The sequence below is a fragment of the Anarhichas minor genome, unplaced genomic scaffold, assembly GCF_050575085.1.
Source record: "Anarhichas minor isolate MPS153535 unplaced genomic scaffold, ASM5057508v1 ptg000079l, whole genome shotgun sequence".
Classification (NCBI taxonomy): Eukaryota; Metazoa; Chordata; class Actinopteri; order Perciformes; family Anarhichadidae; genus Anarhichas; species Anarhichas minor.
The window spans coordinates 3,873,770-3,893,377 of record NW_027466525.1 but is presented as its reverse complement, the minus strand read 5'-3'; the positions used below and the strand labels follow the sequence as shown (position 1 = coordinate 3,893,377).

The window sequence follows — 19,608 nt, the reverse complement described above, 5'->3', positions numbered from 1 at the left end:
GTTGGCACCAGATATGTCAACATGGACAGAAGATGTCGCCGGTTGTGGTGCATTAATAAACAAGCTGAAGAGATGGATTTAAGTGCCGACTTATTCACCTCATATGGTACACAAATGCTTTTTACGCACTCTCAGGGGCGCAGCTGAACAGACATTACTGCATCCAAGTAACTCAAGTAATCGACCCAATAACTGATGTTCGCTATTTTCCACCTTTGTGTATTGTTTTCTAATGCAAAAAGCTATGCTCAAAGTAACAGTACGGCGAGGTTAGTGTTGGCTCCATGTATGCATTCGAAAGAAAACTAATTGTGACTTGTGTTTTCAATATTTTAAACGTAAACTCTCAAATTTAATATTTTCTTTTCATTTCACGCATGGCTTTTTACGCACGACGTTGCGCGTAATATGCAAAGTTTCATACTTTGTCTCTTGTGTTTTAAGCACACGTTGATTTTTTTTTTTTTTTGCATCAAGGTGAAATAGATTCCTCAGATCAGGGATTTGTAAAATAAGTAAATTTAATTTAATTCAAAGAACCGAAAATAAAATAAAACGGTGACATGGAGGAGCTGAGGGGAGGGGGTGGTCGGCTGCTGTGGGTGGGTGCGATTGTAAAATGTGGTGGTAGGAGGAGGAGTCTGATGGACCGACTTGGAGGAGGTAAAAGAAGCAGCCCGGGACACCAGCCACATTGCCTTATCACCAGTTGCTCACTGTGAAGGAACCGGGTAAAGACAGACCGACTGGACCTCTGTCTACAATGAAACTGTTACAGCAACCAGAGGATGCAACAAACGAAAGAAAGGTAAAAATAATTCTCAATGCATGTTCTAACTTGTGTTTGTATAGAGTATAGATAACAACTGCTATTTTGATGGCTTGGATATTAAGATGGCTGAAAGTGTCCCAGACAAAATCCTTAAAGCTTGGAAGAACATTTTTCAATCAAAGTAAATTTGATTTAATTTTCCACTGCTGTACTTTTGCATCATACCCACAACATTTTAATCCCTTTCTTTCTAGTTCATGAAATCTCAGGTGGAGAAACGTCGAAGGGAGAGGATGAACCACAGTCTGGAGTGTCTGAGGACAATGTTGCTTCAAGAGCCACAACAACTGGTAAAAAAAAAACCTTTTATAGGGAAAAGAAATAACATTTAATTTTGCTTTCAGTTTTACAAACATGTATTTAAACTCATTGTATGGCTCTGAAACATGTTATAACACATACTGTACTCTTCTCAATCCCTAAACATGATATAATGTTATCCAGAGACATTTAAACATTTGCATATGTTAAGATAAAGAATGTTTAGAATGGTGAAATTATTATACCATTATGTACCATCCAGGCCTCTTACTGCCAGCAGACTCCATTAACTCATACTGATGTTTCCATGCAGGGTGGGACTCAGCACAGAGTGGAGAAAGCTGAGGTACTCGAGCACACAGTCCTCTTCCTGCAAAAAACTGCCAAAAGAGACGAGACGAGAGCTTCTTCTGCTGCTTCTTCTTCGTCTTCTTCTTCTTCTGATGGTGGTGGTGATGAGGGTGGAGGTCAGAAACACTCTTTCCAAGACGGCCTCTCCACCTGCCTGCAGACAGCTGCTCAGTTCCTGGGACCTGAGGGGAAAGGCCTGTGGCTCGAAGCAACACTAGATGCGTCTCTTGCCGCTCGCTTTTCCCACTCCGACCCTGCAGGTGTTCAAAGAAGAACCGAAGGAGCCCGCTCGTCCTCCAGCTCTCTGCCGCACACGAAGTCCATTCTTCGGGTGCTGAGGCAAAAGTCCAAGCACAGACCGCGCACAACTGACTTCAGCGTCACTCATCCGTACCGGCTTCCAGTCCAGCAGGGGTTTCCCACGATTCCCCAACAGGCTCAGATACAAAATCTGCTTGAGATGAGACGAGCGAGCAAACAGAGCCCGGCCCAGAGCAGCCCGGTCAGCCAGACTTTGTGGAGGCCCTGGCCCTGATCAGCAGGCCGTGACCTCTGAAACTGAACATTTGATGACTCTAACAACTGTTTAACATTCACTGGGGCCAACTGTACTCTTCCTGAATGAATATGTGCATTGCATCCTTGCAAAAAATGGCCTCTGGACTTTTGATAACTCATAACGGTGTTGGTGTTCAACCACAACCTCAAAGCCTGTAAATAATGTATTTTGTAATTGTATTTGTATGTGTGATGGGCTGGACTCACTACTCTTGTTTAATGCCTTTGAACGAGCGCAGACAGTGGGGCAGCCATCTATTCTGCTAACGGCACAGGGACTCTCCCAAACCGGGGACACACGTGAGCTGGATCACGGTGTCCAGCTGGGACTGCTGCTGTGCTTAAGAGCAAGTGAAGAGGTGAGTATCCTGCAACTGAAGCGTCTCTGTCCTCCTTCATGTACTGCTCTATTCATCTGCTGTCACGATTCGAAGATACTGAAGTGGATGATTAAGTGTCCATCCATCACATTTCCAGGTGTGGGACCTCAGGGTTGGAGGCTGGGTGAGCCCCACGCAGCCCCTCACATTCACCTGTGTGCCACGATGTCTGCTGGCATCAATGACACCTGCTGCTCTGTGAATAACATCTATTCCCCTTAAATATATATCTTGTCTATTTTGCACACTAATTTATTCTGGATGTCTCCCTATGGTGAGAATTATTCTCTTTTTTTTTTTTTTTTATTATAATAAAATAAAGACCTTTCTTAAAATGGAAAAAAGCATCGTATTCAATTATTTATTTCTTTTCATTGCAAGCTGCAGGCCTTCTTTTATTTGCGCTGACGTTGACAGCTCTTTTTAGCTGCAGTGGGCGGTGTGAAGCGCGGCCTCCTGCAGAGCTACATCCTCCAGGTGTGAAGTCTGGCCATGAGGCGAAAGAGTTCAGTAGCAGCTTTCACTTCAAAGACATCAAAGATAGCCCTGCTCACACACTTACTTTGAATGCCTTTTGGGATTAAACCAATACATTAAAAAAAAGATAATAAAAGATAATATAGCCTGGAGCAGTCTGTGCAAAGTTTACCACATTTGTTTTCAAAAAGAAGCAAATTACATCATATAACAATCCAGATTTAGCTTCAGTTTACAGCCCTGACACAGTGTGCCATACACGTTATGTTCTTTAAGAAGTCTGACCAAACTTGTTCTGTTTCTGAAAAAATACCTTGTTATATGATTTCTTATATGTAATTTCATAGAAAAAATGATGATACATTGGCTATGTAACTGCAGAGGGCCTGTTAAACCTCTTCAGAATTCTACAGCACAACATTTCACTGCTTTGTCTTCTTCACTTTATCCAAATCCCTTGTCTTTACCACACCGGTTACCTGACGGGATGAGGTTGAATAATCTGAAAAACCCTTCTATCTCATGCCCACGTGCGTTTTCATATTAATTAGTATTCATTCTGTCTCCTGCGTCGACCCCCAGCTGCTCACAGGCCATTTGTTTTCTACGCGTGTCTGGTGTAAATTCACACCAAACGTGTCTTCACACATCGTGACCTGCAGCCCTTTGAAGTTCAGTCACACTAACAGGACTTTTGTCTGGTTAAAGCTGCATGATTGTTGATCAGGATTGTTTGACACCGACATAACACGTTTTGTTAAAAAAAAACACATCTGTGACTGTCCAGTTAGTTATCAATACACAGAATTATGTGCCACGAGTTTGGTGACGAGTAGCCCAGAAATCATATTCAATTATATTTTGGCCTGTAAACTAAAACTTACTTAAATGTAAACAAATCCAAACTAGATGAAGTTCTATAGGCTCGTTCAGTAAAATATTGCCTTAAAAATGTGATATTTATTTATTGATATTTACTGTATTGGCAGACAACCGCAATTCCTATAGTCTGACGTTACGACACTGATGTGAGACAACATGGGAGACGCTTTTCTGTCTCTTTCTCGTGGGAACAAGAGAGTGACGCCCCCATTTGCACTTTTATTATCTGTTAGTATTAGTGCGTCAATAAAAGAAGTGTGTGGAGGACTGCGAGCTTTCAGGTTCCCACGCACTCACTTTACACACACTGGTCACTCAGACGCAAATCACGCGCCGAGGTTGTCCCCGTTGTTTGACATCTTTTACATATTCGTTAGTCACAACTGTTTCAGTGCGCTGACTCGGTGTTAAGTCTCTATCAGCCTCAGCGTGTTGATGTGTCTCGTGAACACATACTGCGGTTTTTATTCATCTAAGTTAATAAAAAGACATTTCTACATTTTCTGTGACATTTGTATCACGTCTTTCCCAACAAAGGCGTAGGCACGTGCCAAAATATGGCTGATAAATAAGCAATATACAACCTGGTATACATTAAACTCAGCTGAAAGATTATTTTTCTATATGTCTCCGCGGGACTGACCAGTAAGAGTTGTTCTAATGTACAAACGTGTTTTAAAAAGAACTTGCAGTTGTGCTTGTAAAGAATTCAGTCTGTTGAGGTGCTTTTCAGCTGGCACGTGTTTGAATCAGGTGTGATGTGGTCGCGTGCTGCCGGAGCTGCTGCACGTGTGGGCCTCAAATGGCTTTAGTGAATCAGCGTTTAGGGTAAAATAACAAAGAGACATTTGTTCCTGCATCTAAAAAATAAATTAAAATTAAAAGTTATTCAAGACAGTATAGTTCTTAACCGATGAGTGATAAATAAACTCTAAAATCAAACAGCAAAATGTAACCATAAGCTAAACGAGCCCTAATAATGTCAAAGGTATTTATTATTCTAAGTCTATATTTTATAGTCTAGTTGTTGTAGTTTGGTATTCACTCAAGAAATGTAAGAGTAAAATTATGAAGCACCTAAATCACTCGTATCCATTGTATGTTAGGCGTATACTTCACTACATTTCAGAGGGAAAGATTGTTTTATAAGGTTATAAAGCACAACACATTTTTTAGATGAAACCAGTGGTTCCCATCCATTTGGCTTGTGTTCCTTATTTAAAAAGCTTGGGGCCTTTTATCACAAAACAATGATTTCCTCTCTTAACTTTTCAGATGGCTACATTTGAATAACTGTTTCAGGCCCCAAAAAGTAAAATGATCATTTATTATTATCCATTTTCCCATTCAAAAAAAGTGTGGAGAGAATTCAAAATATTACATATTTGTGTTGCAGAGTTATTTTTTGTTCTTTGCTTTACAATTAATCATCTCCTGACCCCTCATGTTTATCTGGTGACCCCAAGAAGTTCCTGACCCCTAGGTTGGAAACCACTGGACTAAACTTAAACTAGCTCCACCTCAAGCAGCTACAACAGTAAAATGCTGCTTTCATGTTGCTCCGTCAATTTAAAAATCTAATATCATAAACATCAGTCACAGGGGACACTGTAGGCCTACTACCGAACCTGCTTTTACTTTGATGATTCAAGTATTTTCTGCTGACTTTTACTCGATGTATTTGAGTACTTCTTCCATCACTGCAAAACAAACTGCTTACACAATGTGCATGGAGATAAACTGTTATGATGCTGTGAGGAGAATGAGGCAAGTGGACATGTTCTCCAAGCCAAAAGGCAATAAATATATATAAACAAACGGCCTTAAGTCGAAATGGCAAATGCAGACAAGTGTTGAAGTGTGACAGTGGGAGAGCGACCCCCAGCTCTTTCCCATCAGGAACGTGGAGCAACAGGCTTCAGTCTCACTTTATTACCTGTTAAAACCGATACTTCGTTGACAAATGTGCTTGGAGGAGAGGTGGCTCGAAGGTTCCCACACACGGACGTGGGACACTCAGAACAATCGTAACAGTGAACGACCAACCGTTGGTGGTGTTAGACGAGTTGGGAGTGAGCATTTATGAACATTTTTCTCCCATTTTTGTTTTAGTACTGTAACTAATCACGTCAATTGGAAGAGTCGCGCGTAAAAGGATATACTTTACGCGCATCTCGGTTGTCCTTGAGAACTACGGAATTATTAGACACTTAAATAGTAAAAGAGAGTTGTAGATGATCCGAAAACAGTTAACACAACGACTTGATCCAGTTTTGTTTACTGAATGTCAGAGACTGTCCTGATGTGAAAATGTGGGAGTCGCTCCTTCAACTCTTTCTCACGGCAAAATTGGCCAGGGAGCAGCATTTACACTTTATTACGTGTTAGAATCGATACATCATAACAAAGAGTGTTCGAGGGAGAGGTGACTTTCGGGTTCCCACGCGTTGCGTGTCCAAAAGACATCGTGAGACGTGCCTTTTGGTTTTAATCTCATTATTTGCATTTGCAGAACCGCGCGTAAAGGTCATTTTAACGACATAGGTGCTATTTTCTGCATATTTTGCAGATTGATTGTACATTAACAAACATGGTTTGAATTAAATAAGATATATGTAACTTTAAGCTGTAGTTTTTGACTTCGTTTTGTGGTTTTATTCGCAAACAGAGAGACAACAGTGTAAGGACATGCGCATAAAAGAGTGGATTTTACGCAAGCCGCAGTCACCCTTGTTGCAGATGTTTATATTTATGAGAACCTCATTCATCAGTGAGTGAGTGAAAGGGCGCTTATTCAAAAGGTTTTCTCGTCTCCACACTCCTTTTCTTCTGACGGTGTCGGCCTGCGGACGTGTCTCGTTTGGCCGTCCATAATAATGGTGAGAGAAGTCGCCCACGGTCATTTGTCTGAGCTTCACGCTGTTTTGGCGGATGTTTATTGCTTCCCCTCACATATGTAAAACTAGACACACGAGCGGGTAACACCTTTCACATGCGCGTGCCGCTGACGCTCAGCGGGGCAGCTGCACGTGCCCGCAGATTAGGGAAGGGTCGAGACGCGTGTTCAGTCCGCATTGATCTTTGTCAAAAAGTGTTAAAAGCAGACAATTAAGAAAATGTTTAAAAGGGGAATGTATACATCAATGTACGATTGAATGAATAAATACATACATATTTCACGTCTAACTTTCTTTTAGGGTGCTTAATAAAAGCCTTCTCTTTTCCACTAAAATATCCAACATTAACTTTTAAACTGGAGCAGACTGTCAGGAAAAAAAGAGTCACAACAAAGCAGCCGTTCACTTGTAATGCTGAACATTTTAAAGACATAAACCACTTTGGTAAAACCTAAACTAAGTCGTTAATCATGGAGTAGAAAAACCTGGAGTACAATAAAATCTGTGATCAGAGGTTGTGGGTGGAGCCTAACGCCACGCCCACCTATGGCATAAAAGCTGTCACAAACGTTTCTGATGTCACATTCAGCTTTGACTGAAACGCCGGCAGAGCTGCAGCTATCAGCTTCTTGGAATACAATCATGAAATTGCTTCAGGATTCAGAGGACGCAAAGGCCGACAGAAAGGTACTTGTATCATTCATGCCTTCACCTAATATTTCTGATTATTTCGTAGCCCAACACAGGCTCTGGTATCTGTATTGTCTGATGCACATTGCTCCGTAGACCGGGACAAAAGCAGAACTGTTGTAAAGACTGAAACAATTCCACATCTTGGTCTCATTTCATTCATTCATTCTACTCTCGCTTCTGTCTCGCAGAGTCTCAAACCTCAGGTGGAGAGACGTCGAAGGGAGCGAATGAACCGCAGCCTGGAGAGCCTGAAGACTCTTTTGCTACAGCAACAGGTAAAGACCACAAAACTCGAGTGGTCTACTTGTTCAACATCGACAACTAGCAGCCTTTTAGAGCAGGCTGTGAAACTGTTTATTAACTCCTCGTTTCTGTCCCAGGAAGCGTCTCGGCGCAGAGTGGAGAAAGCTGAGATACTCGAGCACACAGTCCTCTTCCTGCAGGACACTGCTGAAAGAAACAAGATGAGGGCTGAAGGCGGGGGTGGTGGTGGAGGTCAGAAACACTCTTTCCAAGACGGCTTCTCCACCTGCCTGCAGAGAGCTGCTCAGTTCCTGGGACCTGAGGGGAAAGGCCTGTGGCTCGGAGCAGCACTGGATGCGTCTCTTGCCGCTCGCTTTTCCCGCTCAGACACCGACCCTGCAGGTGTCCAAACGAGAACCAAAGGAGCCCGTTCAGACTCTGATTCTGCATGTGCCCAAAGAAGAACCGAAGCTCGTTCCTCCTCCGGCTCGCTTCTTCTCAGGAAGTCCTCCAGGTCCATTCTTCGGTTGCTGATACAGAGATCCGGGCTCAGACTGTGCACGCCTGCCCTCACCACCGTACCACGTTGTGTTCAGACCCGTGGGGAATCGCATAGCTCTGCCACATCAACTCCCCAACAGCCGCACGAAGTGGCGAGTCAAATGAGCAAACAGAGCCCGTCCCAGAGCCAACAGGTCAGCCAGTCAATGTGGAGGCCGTGGCCCTGATCACCACGCAGTGACTTCAGAAAATGAACTTTTAATGACTCTAATATGCTGAGTTATATGCACAAAATAAGAGCATGCGTTTACAAGGACATTTCCCGTGCAATCTATTGAACTCGGGCCTCCTGCTTTCTGTAAAGTCTGATCCATTTGTTGATATTGTAAATCTATTGTGACCACACCAAGTGCTGCTCCGGCCCTTACGGGCCGACTCGTGTTCATTGTGACACATATTGTGAAGTATTTTTGCACCTTTTAATTTATTCTATTTGTCATTTGCAAATAAACAAAAGGAAAAAAATCACTAAAAGTCTATGCGTTCATTGATTGTTTGCTGGCACGTGTCTTGAAGGAGCATATGCATAAGTGTGGACTTGTGTTGAGGCACACGTGAGGATGAGAGGCACCATGCGGTGACGTTTCACACAGTGGAACGAGCTTTAATCCTCACTGCTTTACTTGGAAAAACTAACAAACATTACATAATTATATTCATACATCGTTAGCATTTTATTATTCTACACCTATTTCTAAAGTAACTACATAAATCATTTTAACTTGAGGGGAAGCCGTGCGTAAAAGTTGCCACTCCTGTGCGTAATGTCAGATCTTACTAATTTAAATAAAAGAAAAAAATGTTTTGCCCGTGTAAATAGATATTTTATTGTTGTTATGGCCAAAGTCGCTATTTGCTGCGTAAATAATGTATTCTTGGCGTACGTCAAACGGTTCTTAATAGACACTGCCCCGATCATTTAATTGCATCAGTTTTAACCGAGCAAGTCTCTCGATCTGTAGCTAATTTGCATTTCAATCGTCGGCAAATGCGCGTGGGAACGATGGAAGTATCTCCTCTCTGTGCCCCCCTCTCCAGTGATGTATCCGTTTTAACAAGCAATAAAGCTGTAAATGCAGCACCATTTCCTCCTTTCCCATGGGAAAGAGTTTGAACTTTTGGCGTCTCTTTATCTGAAGAAATTTGACCCAGCCTTGATTGAAGCCAGGCTATATTTAAACATATATATACAGGTTTAATATGAAATTTGACCTCTGCATGTCACCCATCATAACCATTGGGAGCAGTGGGCAGCAGTAACGCGTCTGGGGAACAACTTGGGGTTCAGTGTCAATAAAAAGATTGATGTCATTCCTGCGATGAGTCTAATTTCGATTTTGAAAAGCTCTTTTTGCCAGAAACTGTGGGTTGTTGGGGGAGAGCGTTTGATTCAAAGGTGCTAATCCTGGCAACCCTTTGATCTACACAGGCACGTGCAGGTGTGATTCAGGCACGAGCCAGCTTTGCATAATTTAACCCCATCAATTCGTGTGAATTACAGCTCAACAGAAGTTTTTCTCCGTCCTGTTTGCCTCTTGTTCTTTGTTTAGAAACAATCTTATGTCATAAAGTGTTCGAACAAAAAAAACTTTAATTAAAATGTTAGTGGCAATACATAACGTTTCAAAACATATAAAAAATGTCAGGCTTACTTTTGTTGGACATCTGTATAAAACCAGAAAAACAGGCCCTCTGGAATATCTGTATTTCAAAGTTTAATTTGGTGATTGAAAAAACATACCCAGGACTATTTCCATAATTTCTAATATATGTTATACAATGTATTATTATAGCACTCAACGTTGGGTGCATTTTGAAACATTGCTTACATTTTTCTAAAGTGTATTTGGCTACTTTGTCCACAATAAAACCACCAGTATCGCAGGAAAAGGTCAGCCATTTTGTTTTAATGGCCCGAATCTCAAATGTATCCAAGTTTAACCAAGGAAGCAGAATGTGACCAGTTGGAATGTGACGCATTGTAGAATGGTATGAAGCAAGCTGTGAGGTGCCAGCTGTCTAAATATAAGAACTGATCATATTTATACATACAAAACCCAGAAATAATGGAGGACCACAATAATAAGACATCTGACATCCCTCTAAAGTCACCAGCTGCTCCTCTGGAAGCAGATACAAACGGGCGATGCGTAGTGGGACGTTTTCTCTGGAAAGTGGCTGCTGGCATGGGACTCCACCGCTGCCACAAGCCTGTTGTTTACAGATCTCTGGTTGAGGACGGTCAGTCACCAAACCAAAGGGACTCTAAACTTTGGAGACTTCCAGAGCACGGTATATCAGGGGAGCTTTTCTACCATCCTACCTGATTACTACGATTGGGAATCTCACCGACGGGGCTGATCATCTGTACTCTGTTCATAATGTCATAATGTCATCCTAATAAAAAAGATGACACAATTTTATTCGTCATGACTTTTTTGGTAGTATTCATCGCTTGTATTTTGAAAATGATCCTGATATTCCACTTCATGTTTGATCATTGAACATTGGTTTTGCAAGTAAAATGAGAAAAGTCCACTGATTCATAATATCAGTCAAACTGAGCAAACACTTATGCTGACTACGATGCAAGCGGATTTGGAAAGAACATTAAAAATCCATATAGTTAGCATGAAACGTCACTTTATTGCATGAATCAGCAGGATTCTGACATTTTTGTGCAACCATGCACATGTTTCCTTTTTAATCATTTCTCTTTGAATGTTTCCGGAATACTCAGAATACAACCCATTAGATGTCAAGACAATGTGAATATATTACAATATCTGGCAACAAGATTCACAAGATGTGGCAGCTTCAGCGTGACTGTGGCCTTCATCACATGGCATCTCAGACATGTTGCTTTATTAACTATTTGACAGAAAATTTACAAAGGACATTAAACCCCCTTAGTAAAAAATATAACAATAATAATTTAGGTCAGGCTGAGTGAAAACTGGGGAGGGGCTGCTGTGTTTGAACTCTATCAGGCCACACCCATCAGATGCGTATTGAATAATAATTAAGATCTCAATATAGCTTCATTGAAAGTCATTATCTCACGTTCTTCGATGCTCTTCTTTTGGGATGAATGGAAAGGCAGCTGAAGTTGTGTTACTGGTTTCTCTACAAGGCTGTTTGTGTGGAGTCAGATTTGATGTTTGACCTCTCACCTCTGTATTTCTGCTCTGAATTTGTTGAACTCTCCGCTGCTTGCTCTGCTCTACTGGGATTGTCGCCAATCACAACTGGCCGGCGATCCGATTGGGCGGCAGCATCTGTGGGAGGTGAAACAACCACTCTTTCTATGGGCTCATTGGCTGTTCTGTCTGTCACAATAACATAATTGGGCTCTGGCTGGTGGGCACTGGAGCGGCGCTGCAATGCATGCTGGGTGCAGGAAAAGGAACGCTGCCGAGGGGCAGGCTGGGGCGACAGGAAGTGAGGCGTTGCAGCTCTGGGGACTTCCTGATGCCTATCACGATCCTCGTCTTCCGAGGTCACCTCCTGCAAGGTGCTGATTGGCCGAGGGGAGCGGCCCATGACTCTCGGTGGGACCAGCGCTGTAGCTGATTGGTTGAGCTGCGGTCGCCAGTTCTGAGGGGAGGGGTACTGCACTCGGCTCATCGACCAATCACTGACAAGACAAGAAAGTCATCACAATGTTAGACTGCCACACAGTAACATAGGCTACATTTCTCACTCACTCATCTGGTGGCACATAATCAGAAGGCAGATACAGAGACACGGTTGTCTGTGCGCGCATCATCTTGCTGAAACCTTACTTTTGTGGAGGTGGCGTCATATCTCGATGCGCTATGATCCCAGAGAAGGAGGCACTTCTTCCGGGCATTCCCTGAGATCCGACCCACGGCGAGTACATCAGAGCGCGCTCCTCCCACAGCATGTCATTGGCCGTGTCGACTGGAACGGGCCCCCTCTGAATTTGGTGAGCCAACAGGAGTTCCAGGATCTGGTGGTGAATGCCCTCCCTGGCCACGTCGGTCGGACGACGTCCTCTCCGATCGTGCAGCTCAATGTTGGCGCCGTGAAGGAGGAGAAGTCTGGTCGTATCATAGCAACCATGGAGGGCGGAGAGGAAGAGCGCCGTCTCGCCCTACAAGAGAAATAAACATAAAAACAACATATGTCTGTGACGTCTGGAGGATATAAATAAAACAGGCAATGCGCAGCTTTAAACATGCAAGTCAGGGTTCTTATAGTGATAAAGAAACAGTCAGAACTCACCTTGTTGTCTTGCAGGTCCACGGCCGACCCGTAGCGAATGAGGGTCCGTGTTAGGGTGAGATGGTTTACTGAGCATGCCCAGTGCAGGGCTGATCTCCCTGAGAGAGACAGCGTGAGTGGAGGGGAGGCAAGGGGGAAGAAGGGAGGGAGTAAGTCAGCCAATGAACAACCATTACACAACAGAGTCGAGCCCAAGATGGTGAAGAGAGGGAGAATGGAGGGATGTAGAAATTGTTTCAGCTGAAGTGAGAAGGAGAGACAAGACAGAAAAAAAAACCAAGAGGTGTAAACAGAGGTAGACAGAGAGACAGCGAAAGCGAGGAGAAAGATGAGCATCAAAGTTAACACGTGCATCGACCCGAGTTTGAGCACTAGAGCACATTAACTTTGATCTGAGTCAGAGGAGGGCAGCAGGGGAGCTGGAGGAGGAAGAGGAGGAAGAGGAAGAGATGGAAGCCATGGAGACATGAGCACAGGACGGGAGAGGAGGGACACAAAAAGAGGATGTGAGAGAGACGGGGTAAGTTACACCAGTTACTCAGCCCCTCAGTGTACAGGTGTCAGAAAATAATGGCCGGGCTCAAGAGCTCTATGTGTGGCTTTCCTCCAAGGTGAGCTTCAAACCAGTCATTGCACGTGGACAGGTACGTTTAAGACAGGTGCGTTATTAGCCAAGCTAGCGGCGTGGCTGGTTGCTCGTTCCGTCTTTGGTCCAGACTGTCCAAATCTTGAATAAGAAATTTTTAAAAAATGTATACTCATGGTTGCCAGAAGTTAAAGCGTACTAACGTTGGTGATACCTTGTGCCACAAGCAGGTTTTAGTGAAATGCCTCAAAGACTATTAGCTGGATTGAGATGAAACTTGGTGCAGATATTCATGTTTCCTTCAGGATGAATTGTTAAAACGTTGGTTATGGCTGTGGAGGCACTCTGTAAGTCTTATTACAAAAATACTTAATCTTATTAGCTTCCATGTCACTTTTTTAGACAGACATTTAAATAAAATGAGCTACATTCATATTGCCCTTACTTCAATGAGGTTCAGAAAAGGCACCAAGCTTTAAATGTAAATTCTATTTGACTGAGGTTTATGGGCTGAGTCAGACAGAGGTATCAAACTAATAATAGTAACTGTGACACGGATGCATTACCAGTATGATCAGTGTTGTTGACCGGCACTCCTGCTCGCAGCAGCTCCAAGACCACTCTGTCCAGCCCGCTACGCACCGCTCGGATCAGAACCACGGAGCCATCCGGGCCACACCACTCTGCCGACTGCCAACACAACAGAGCCGTGAAGAATATATAAAACAGACATACAAATAATAAATATTTCAAACCCAAATATTAAACAGTTTAAGCCATGAACAGTGTGGTCTACAAAAAACACAAAGAAGGAGAATAAAAAATACAACCCCAATGGGTTAAAGTCCTAAATAACACCGGCTCCCCTCAACATGGATGAATTAAAAAGAACAAAACATTTCAAACAAAAACTACGGACAGACCTGCTGGGGAGGACTGAGCAGAGGAGGAGGAATGGCGTTTCTCTCCCATCCTCTAGGTGGAGCTGAGGGAGAATAAAAAACAAGTGTAAGAATTGTAATACTCACAGAAATACTCAGTACGGTATGTAATGATGAGTCCTGTTCGACAGTTAATAAAGGCTGTATTTCAGTATTGTACGTGTATTGTTTGTGGTGACGATATGTCAAGAGCATCTTCAAATGGTTTGTCCGACAAAATAAAAAAATAAAAAAAGATTTTAGCTAAGCAGACAAATAACAATAAAATCAAGAAGTGTTATTCGCACAGCACATTTCAGACCAATGGAACCACTAAATGACCTAAAAGCCATAATGCAACAAGTAAAACACAACGTATGAGAAGAATGGAGGAGGTGGAGGTGAAGTAGGAGTGGTGTTTCCTCAGCCGAGTCTATTATTTTCTACATCAGGACACCTCAGAGTGCATTATTTCGTTCATCAAAGCAAGTTTAAAACGTTGTTGTTTAAAGTTTGTTAGAGTATTTGTGATTATTTATAACATTACCTGCGGTTTAAACCGTGAACACTGATTAATCTGTTGTTAAGAAATGTTTGAGCCGTCTCCCAGTCTGTAACTTAAACTTTACTACAATCATCATACTTACATCAGGAGCCGGGGGTTGAACCCAGATGCCAGACAGCCAATCAGAAACAAGTATTTTTGAATGTAAGTATAGTGTGGTATAATGCACACGGTAAAAAAAAAGCTAAGAATGAGTGAGTGAGTAGATGAATGAATGCATGTTGAACCTTACGTTGTACAGGTCTGCGGGGCTGTGAGGCTCCAGCCCGGTAGTGTTTCTGCTCCTGGCTCCTGTGGTCACAGATGGCGGCGTCCTCTTGTCGCCTGGAGCATCTCGCGTTGATGTCTTCCATTGAACTCTGGGTAAAGTCTGTGTCGCTTCCTATATCCTGGTCCCTTTTGAGGGGTCTGGAAACCAAAAGTACAGTTTTGATCAACGCATTAGGTTAACTGCTGTGGTTTCCATCGTAATCAAGAGTCACCCGAGAGCTCTGCAACACACCCAAACACAAGAAGTATGTCCTTCCTAAAACATGCATGGGTTGGTAGTCTTTGAGGAACAGGATCCTGAAACATGACAGGGATTAAAGATAAGTATTGTTTCACAGACCTAAGTGAGCTGTGGTCACTCACAAGCTTTTCTAAACTATATTTGATAGAATGACAGTAAAGAGGGACAGGAAAGAACTGGAAAAAGAGGGATTCATGACATGCAACAAAGGTTCCTGACTCGACTGATCTGTTTATTATGTTTTTAGATTAATCAATTAAACATTAAATCTTCAGAATAAAAATGTTGCTCAACAGTAAAAACAAACATCATGGCACCAGTCACAAACCCAAAGCTAATTGTTTGCAATTATATAAAATATGAATAAGCATCAAATATCTAAGTTTGAGATGTGGGAACCAGGAAATGGTTGGCATTGACTTCATGATAAACTGTTGCAGGTTCAAATCGTTGGGAGCAAAAGTTAATGAGTACTTTGCTGCTTCTGTTCAGTAACTATCGTTCAATTGTTTTGAGTACAACATAACTATACACAATATATACTGTATGTGAGGAAGAAAATACAGGATAAAGGTAATATCCAACTGATTAGCAGGAAAAAGTGCCATTCAGCCTTTTCGAAAACTACACACGTCTCTATTGTTTGATATTTGTCTGCATGACATCATCCCTCCAGCAGACAAAACATCCTCTCTCACGCCTTTCAAAGCAGCTTGTGTCTCACCGCATCCGAATGGCGTCCTCCCCCAGCGGTTCCCTCCTTCTCTTTTTCTCTGCCTCCTTCCCTTTCTTCTTTTTCCTCAAGCTGATCTTCTCTTTGTCTCTGCTGGATCTGACCCTCTGCTCTTGGTTGGCTGCGTGCGGCGCCAAGGCCGCCTTGGATTTGGGGTCATTGTCTGTGACCGTGGACCGGTGTCTCACCCTGTTACCGCCTTCCCTCAGCGCCCGCTGCTGCTTCACCCTCCTCACCACCAGGAACGCCACCAGGGCGAGCACCAGCAGCAGGCCAATCGCTACGGCAGTCACGGCCCATAGCCATGCAGGGGTCGGCTCTGTGAGAGGAAGAGCGGAAAATGGATTTTGTTAAGGAAAAAGTGATGTCAAGATACTTATCACTTATCATGTTAATCACACCGATCCTAAACTGTCCAAAAAATACAACAAATACATTCTTATTCATCTCTGCCTCTGACATATTGTATATGTTTAAACAACTCAAACATCAACACACTGGAAACAGAAAGGTGTTTTATAGTGTTTTGTTTGGATGACAGTCAAAGCTGGATGTGTGTGTGTGTGTGTGTGTGTGTGGGAGACAGGACCTGTGAGCCTATACCTTTGACTTCCTCTTTCACCGTTTCCTCCTCTCTGCTTCCTATTTCCTCTCGGACACCCCTAATACTGACGACGGCCTTCAGCTCCGGGAGGGTGGGGAACAAGCCAGGCTTCAGCAACATCACGGCACGCAGGAAACTGGCCGCCTCGGTGGCATAGGGGAAACAGGTAGAGAGCAGACGGGAGCACGGCCTGTTGTCCACTTGGAGGAAAAGGAGGCATCTAGGAAAGAGTGAGAGAAAGGGAAACAGTAGGAAAGAGCACTTACGTCATTTCATTACAAGTGGTTCTGTCTGAACACGTCGGCTGAATAAAATCTAAAATCATTAAAACAATATCATAAAAAGACCTATTACGGCAATTTTTTGACATAAAAAAATGTCACCTTCTTACCAAACAAAGCAAAGAAAATCAACAAAATGCAATTCTGAGATTAACACACATGGTTATTGATATTTATATCAGTATTTATACCAGTCTCCCTGTTCAGACGGTCTTACTGAACTTGGAGTTTCCCATGGTTCAAAAGTATGTTGTTTCCAACGATACTCACTATTTTTCACAGTTCACTCAGCACCTACCCATTCGAGTCAGCCGCAGACGCCTGAGCCAGCAGGTTGGTGAGCTGCTGGGCGTCGAAGTCAAACAAGTTCCTGTCAGTGGAGAGAGGAGCGGACCCTCTCAGTCTGAGTGGCGACTGGAGGAGGACGCTGAGCGCCCAGAGCAGGGAGCTGTTGAAGAAGGCTCCACGTTGTTGTGGGAGGCTGGCGTGAAGGACCAGGGTGCCTTTGGCCCACAGGGGGCTCTGGTGTGTGAAGCAGTCGCTGCCGTCCCATCCACAGGCGGCGCTGTCGCATCCCTGCTCGCAGTGGGAGTTGGCGTAGTGGTCGCGGCAGTACTGGATGTGGCCCGGACTGAGAGTCATGATGGAGAGGAATGAAGAGATGTAAAGAGACAGAATAAGAGATTTGGCAAAAATCCCCTTAAGGTCAATTTACCATCTTTTTTTTCTCACCAGAGCTTTCAACCAAGACCATAAGATGTGGTATTTGACTGTAAATGTACTATTTTCAAAGTAATGAATTAAGTTTCATTCTTGACTCTGGAAATGTTGTATTGTCAATGCACAGAGTACAATTACTGAGACAACTCCTCTTATAGATATTTATGTTGCCTGCACCTTGATACCAAAGAAAAAGTTTATGAATTTCACTATTTGATTCTCCTTTGCACATGTGTGCTGGTTAATGACAATAATAAGTGATGATAATAAGCATGAGGCTGAGTCTGTCTGGCATAAAAAACATCCCGAAACCTAAATTGATTTGTGATTTGTTTAAAAAGTTGCAAATATGAATACAAATACGTAAAAATCTGTGAAAAATATAATCGATGGAAACAAGACCTAAACCAGCATACAACAACTCAAAAGGGCAACCATAAGTGGTTTTGAGTAAGCCAATGGAAACATGAAATGATTTAATTCACAACATTCACTATGAAGCTAAGAAAGCTTTTTTATGTGTCGATGACGATGAGAATGAACACAAAAGTGTTTTACTTGCAGTGGCCCCTGTCCTTCAGGCAGTCGAAGCCGTCTCTGAGACACTCGGGCTCCGTACAATCTCTGTCACATGACCCGTCTCCAAACTTGTCCTTACACTTTCTTTTGACTGGACACTGACCCCACGGATCACCAGACGCAGCTGTGGGGAAAAGCGCACATAAGGACGAAAAAAGGGTCACAAGGTTGCACATAAATTGTGATCTGTTTAACGGCAAACATCCCTTCCATATTCACATGTATGTGCACAGTTGGCAAACACATTGAGTGTATTATTTCATTAGGTCTTGCCGACTCACCCACACATTCAAACCACTCATTGTCTCAGAGCATCAGCTAACTATTCATAACAATGCAGGTCAAGCCATGAAAGGTGGGTCCTGATACGGGCCGTTAAAGGGAAACAGGAAATGGGCCCGACATAAACAGGAAGTTTCCAGGAGAGGCGAATAGCAACAGGAAATGGAGTGGGCCGGGACTCGATAAAGGTTGAAGGTCGCCACTGTGGCAACGAGGAATGTGATGGAGTTGGACAATGGGCTTGGCAGGTGTGTGCGGGAACATGAATTCATAGCAGCAAAAAAAATAAATAAAAAAATGCATGAACAATAGAGCTGAAATTAGACATGTTAGGTGTTTAACACTTTTGTTTAGCTTGATCAGCAAAGAGAGCTTTCCTGGTGCAGGAGGGATACGAATTTGAATATAATAATAATAATAAAAAAATGCTTTTCCCTTTGTCCGTAACAGATTATTACAAAAGGTTAAATTCATATCTACAATGACCCATAATATTGTATTGTAAACCACATGGTCTGAGGCTACACATCACTCCTTAAAAACCTTAATAATTAGGTCCAGCTACAATAATTAGTCTACAGCCACAGGATGCACTTTCCCTACACGTTGAACAGGTGAAGTGTTTCGCGTTTGTACGAAAGGAAGATCAATCTGTGGAGAATCGGGCCGGCAGCCTCACCTTGACACGTCCAGCTCAGTCCCAGCAGAACAAACAGCCTCAGAGCCAACATCTTCAGGTTGTTCACCTCTCTCTCCTCTGCTCAGAGGAACCAGCAGTCCAGTCCAGCTGTTCTGTAAACCTGCCTCTGATCTCCGGGAGCTGCCGCTGCGACACAGTGGTTCACACTTAATCTGTAGCTCTGTGGTGTCGCTGTAGTCCCGCTGCTCACCATGAACTCTGAGTAAAGCTGCACGATCCCATCACCGCTCGCCGCCACCACCACCACCACTTGCACCAACACCTTCCAACACCGCCACCACCACGCCAGCCCACTTTGTTCACTCGCTCTTTTTTTTTTTTGCAGAGGCCCTGCGGATATCTGGACAACTTCCTGCCACTGTGTGGAGAAGAATAGGAGGGTGATGACTGTATGAGCGTGTGTGTGTGTGAGTGTGTGTGCGTATTTGTAGCCCGTACTGTGTCTCAAGTTGAAAACACACAGTATGGGGCATGTGAGCTGTTAGAGGAGCCGTTATTTGAATGTGTAAAAAGCTACAGGGTGTGGGGGGAACGGCGTGGTTTGAATTTGACCTTTACAAAGACTCTGTTTTGTCCAGAGTCAAAAAAAAACAAAAACCTGTCCGTGAGTTCTCTGCATCTAAAATGACTCTGTAAACCGCTTCTGTTGTTCATAGTCGATCCACAAAAGAAAATAAAGCACTTCGGGCCCAAATGGCTCTTTGTCAATCACAGAGTGAAATAAATAAAAACCAATAACTTAAT

General features: G+C 43.2%; 3 protein-coding genes across 3 annotated transcripts; 2 read left to right on the top strand and 1 right to left on the bottom strand.

The window, feature by feature from the left end:
• Positions 1–668: 668 nt before the first annotated feature.
• LOC142937950 (uncharacterized) lies at positions 669–1,979 on the top strand. Its single transcript, XM_076081086.1, has 3 exons — positions 669–808; positions 1,027–1,122; positions 1,407–1,979. The coding sequence occupies exons 1-3, from the start codon at positions 764–766 to the stop codon at positions 1,977–1,979; spliced, it is 714 nt and encodes a 237-aa protein (XP_075937201.1). The 5' UTR covers positions 669–763.
• A 5,301-nt stretch (positions 1,980–7,280) lies between these two features.
• On the top strand, positions 7,281–8,302 carry LOC142937960 (uncharacterized). The gene is made up of 3 exons (XM_076081107.1): positions 7,281–7,325; positions 7,520–7,606; positions 7,712–8,302. Exons 1-3 carry the CDS (start codon positions 7,281–7,283, stop codon positions 8,300–8,302), a joined length of 723 nt encoding a protein of 240 aa, XP_075937222.1.
• A 2,470-nt stretch (positions 8,303–10,772) lies between these two features.
• On the bottom strand, positions 10,773–19,472 carry notchl (notch receptor, like). The gene is made up of 11 exons (XM_076081263.1): positions 18,844–19,472; positions 17,862–18,006; positions 16,882–17,214; positions 16,302–16,522; positions 15,690–16,017; positions 14,687–14,862; positions 13,893–13,954; positions 13,536–13,659; positions 12,384–12,481; positions 11,921–12,252; positions 10,773–11,772 (listed from the first exon to the last, which is right to left on the bottom strand). Exons 1-11 carry the CDS (start codon positions 18,893–18,895, stop codon positions 11,262–11,264), a joined length of 2,382 nt encoding a protein of 793 aa, XP_075937378.1. The 5' UTR covers positions 18,896–19,472; the 3' UTR covers positions 10,773–11,261.
• Positions 19,473–19,608: the final 136 nt, after the last annotated feature.

Coding starts and splice junctions, on each gene's coding strand:
- notchl (XM_076081263.1), bottom strand. CDS start 18,895: ATGTTGGCTCTGAGGCTGTTTGTTCTGCTGGGACTGAGCTGGACGTGT. Junction 18,007..18,843: donor ACTGAGCTGGACGTGTCAAG/GTGAGGCTGCCG, acceptor TTTTCCCCACAG/CTGCGTCTGGTGATCCGTGG. Junction 14,863..15,689: donor GAGGACGCCATTCGGATGCG/GTGAGACACAAG, acceptor TTTGGTTTCCAG/ACCCCTCAAAAGGGACCAGG.
- LOC142937950 (XM_076081086.1), top strand. CDS start 764: ATGAAACTGTTACAGCAACCAGAGGATGCAACAAACGAAAGAAAG. Junction 809..1,026: donor ATGCAACAAACGAAAGAAAG/GTAAAAATAATT, acceptor CTTTCTTTCTAG/TTCATGAAATCTCAGGTGGA. Junction 1,123..1,406: donor TTCAAGAGCCACAACAACTG/GTAAAAAAAAAA, acceptor GTTTCCATGCAG/GGTGGGACTCAGCACAGAGT.
- LOC142937960 (XM_076081107.1), top strand. CDS start 7,281: ATGAAATTGCTTCAGGATTCAGAGGACGCAAAGGCCGACAGAAAG. Junction 7,326..7,519: donor ACGCAAAGGCCGACAGAAAG/GTACTTGTATCA, acceptor TCTGTCTCGCAG/AGTCTCAAACCTCAGGTGGA. Junction 7,607..7,711: donor CTCTTTTGCTACAGCAACAG/GTAAAGACCACA, acceptor TTTCTGTCCCAG/GAAGCGTCTCGGCGCAGAGT.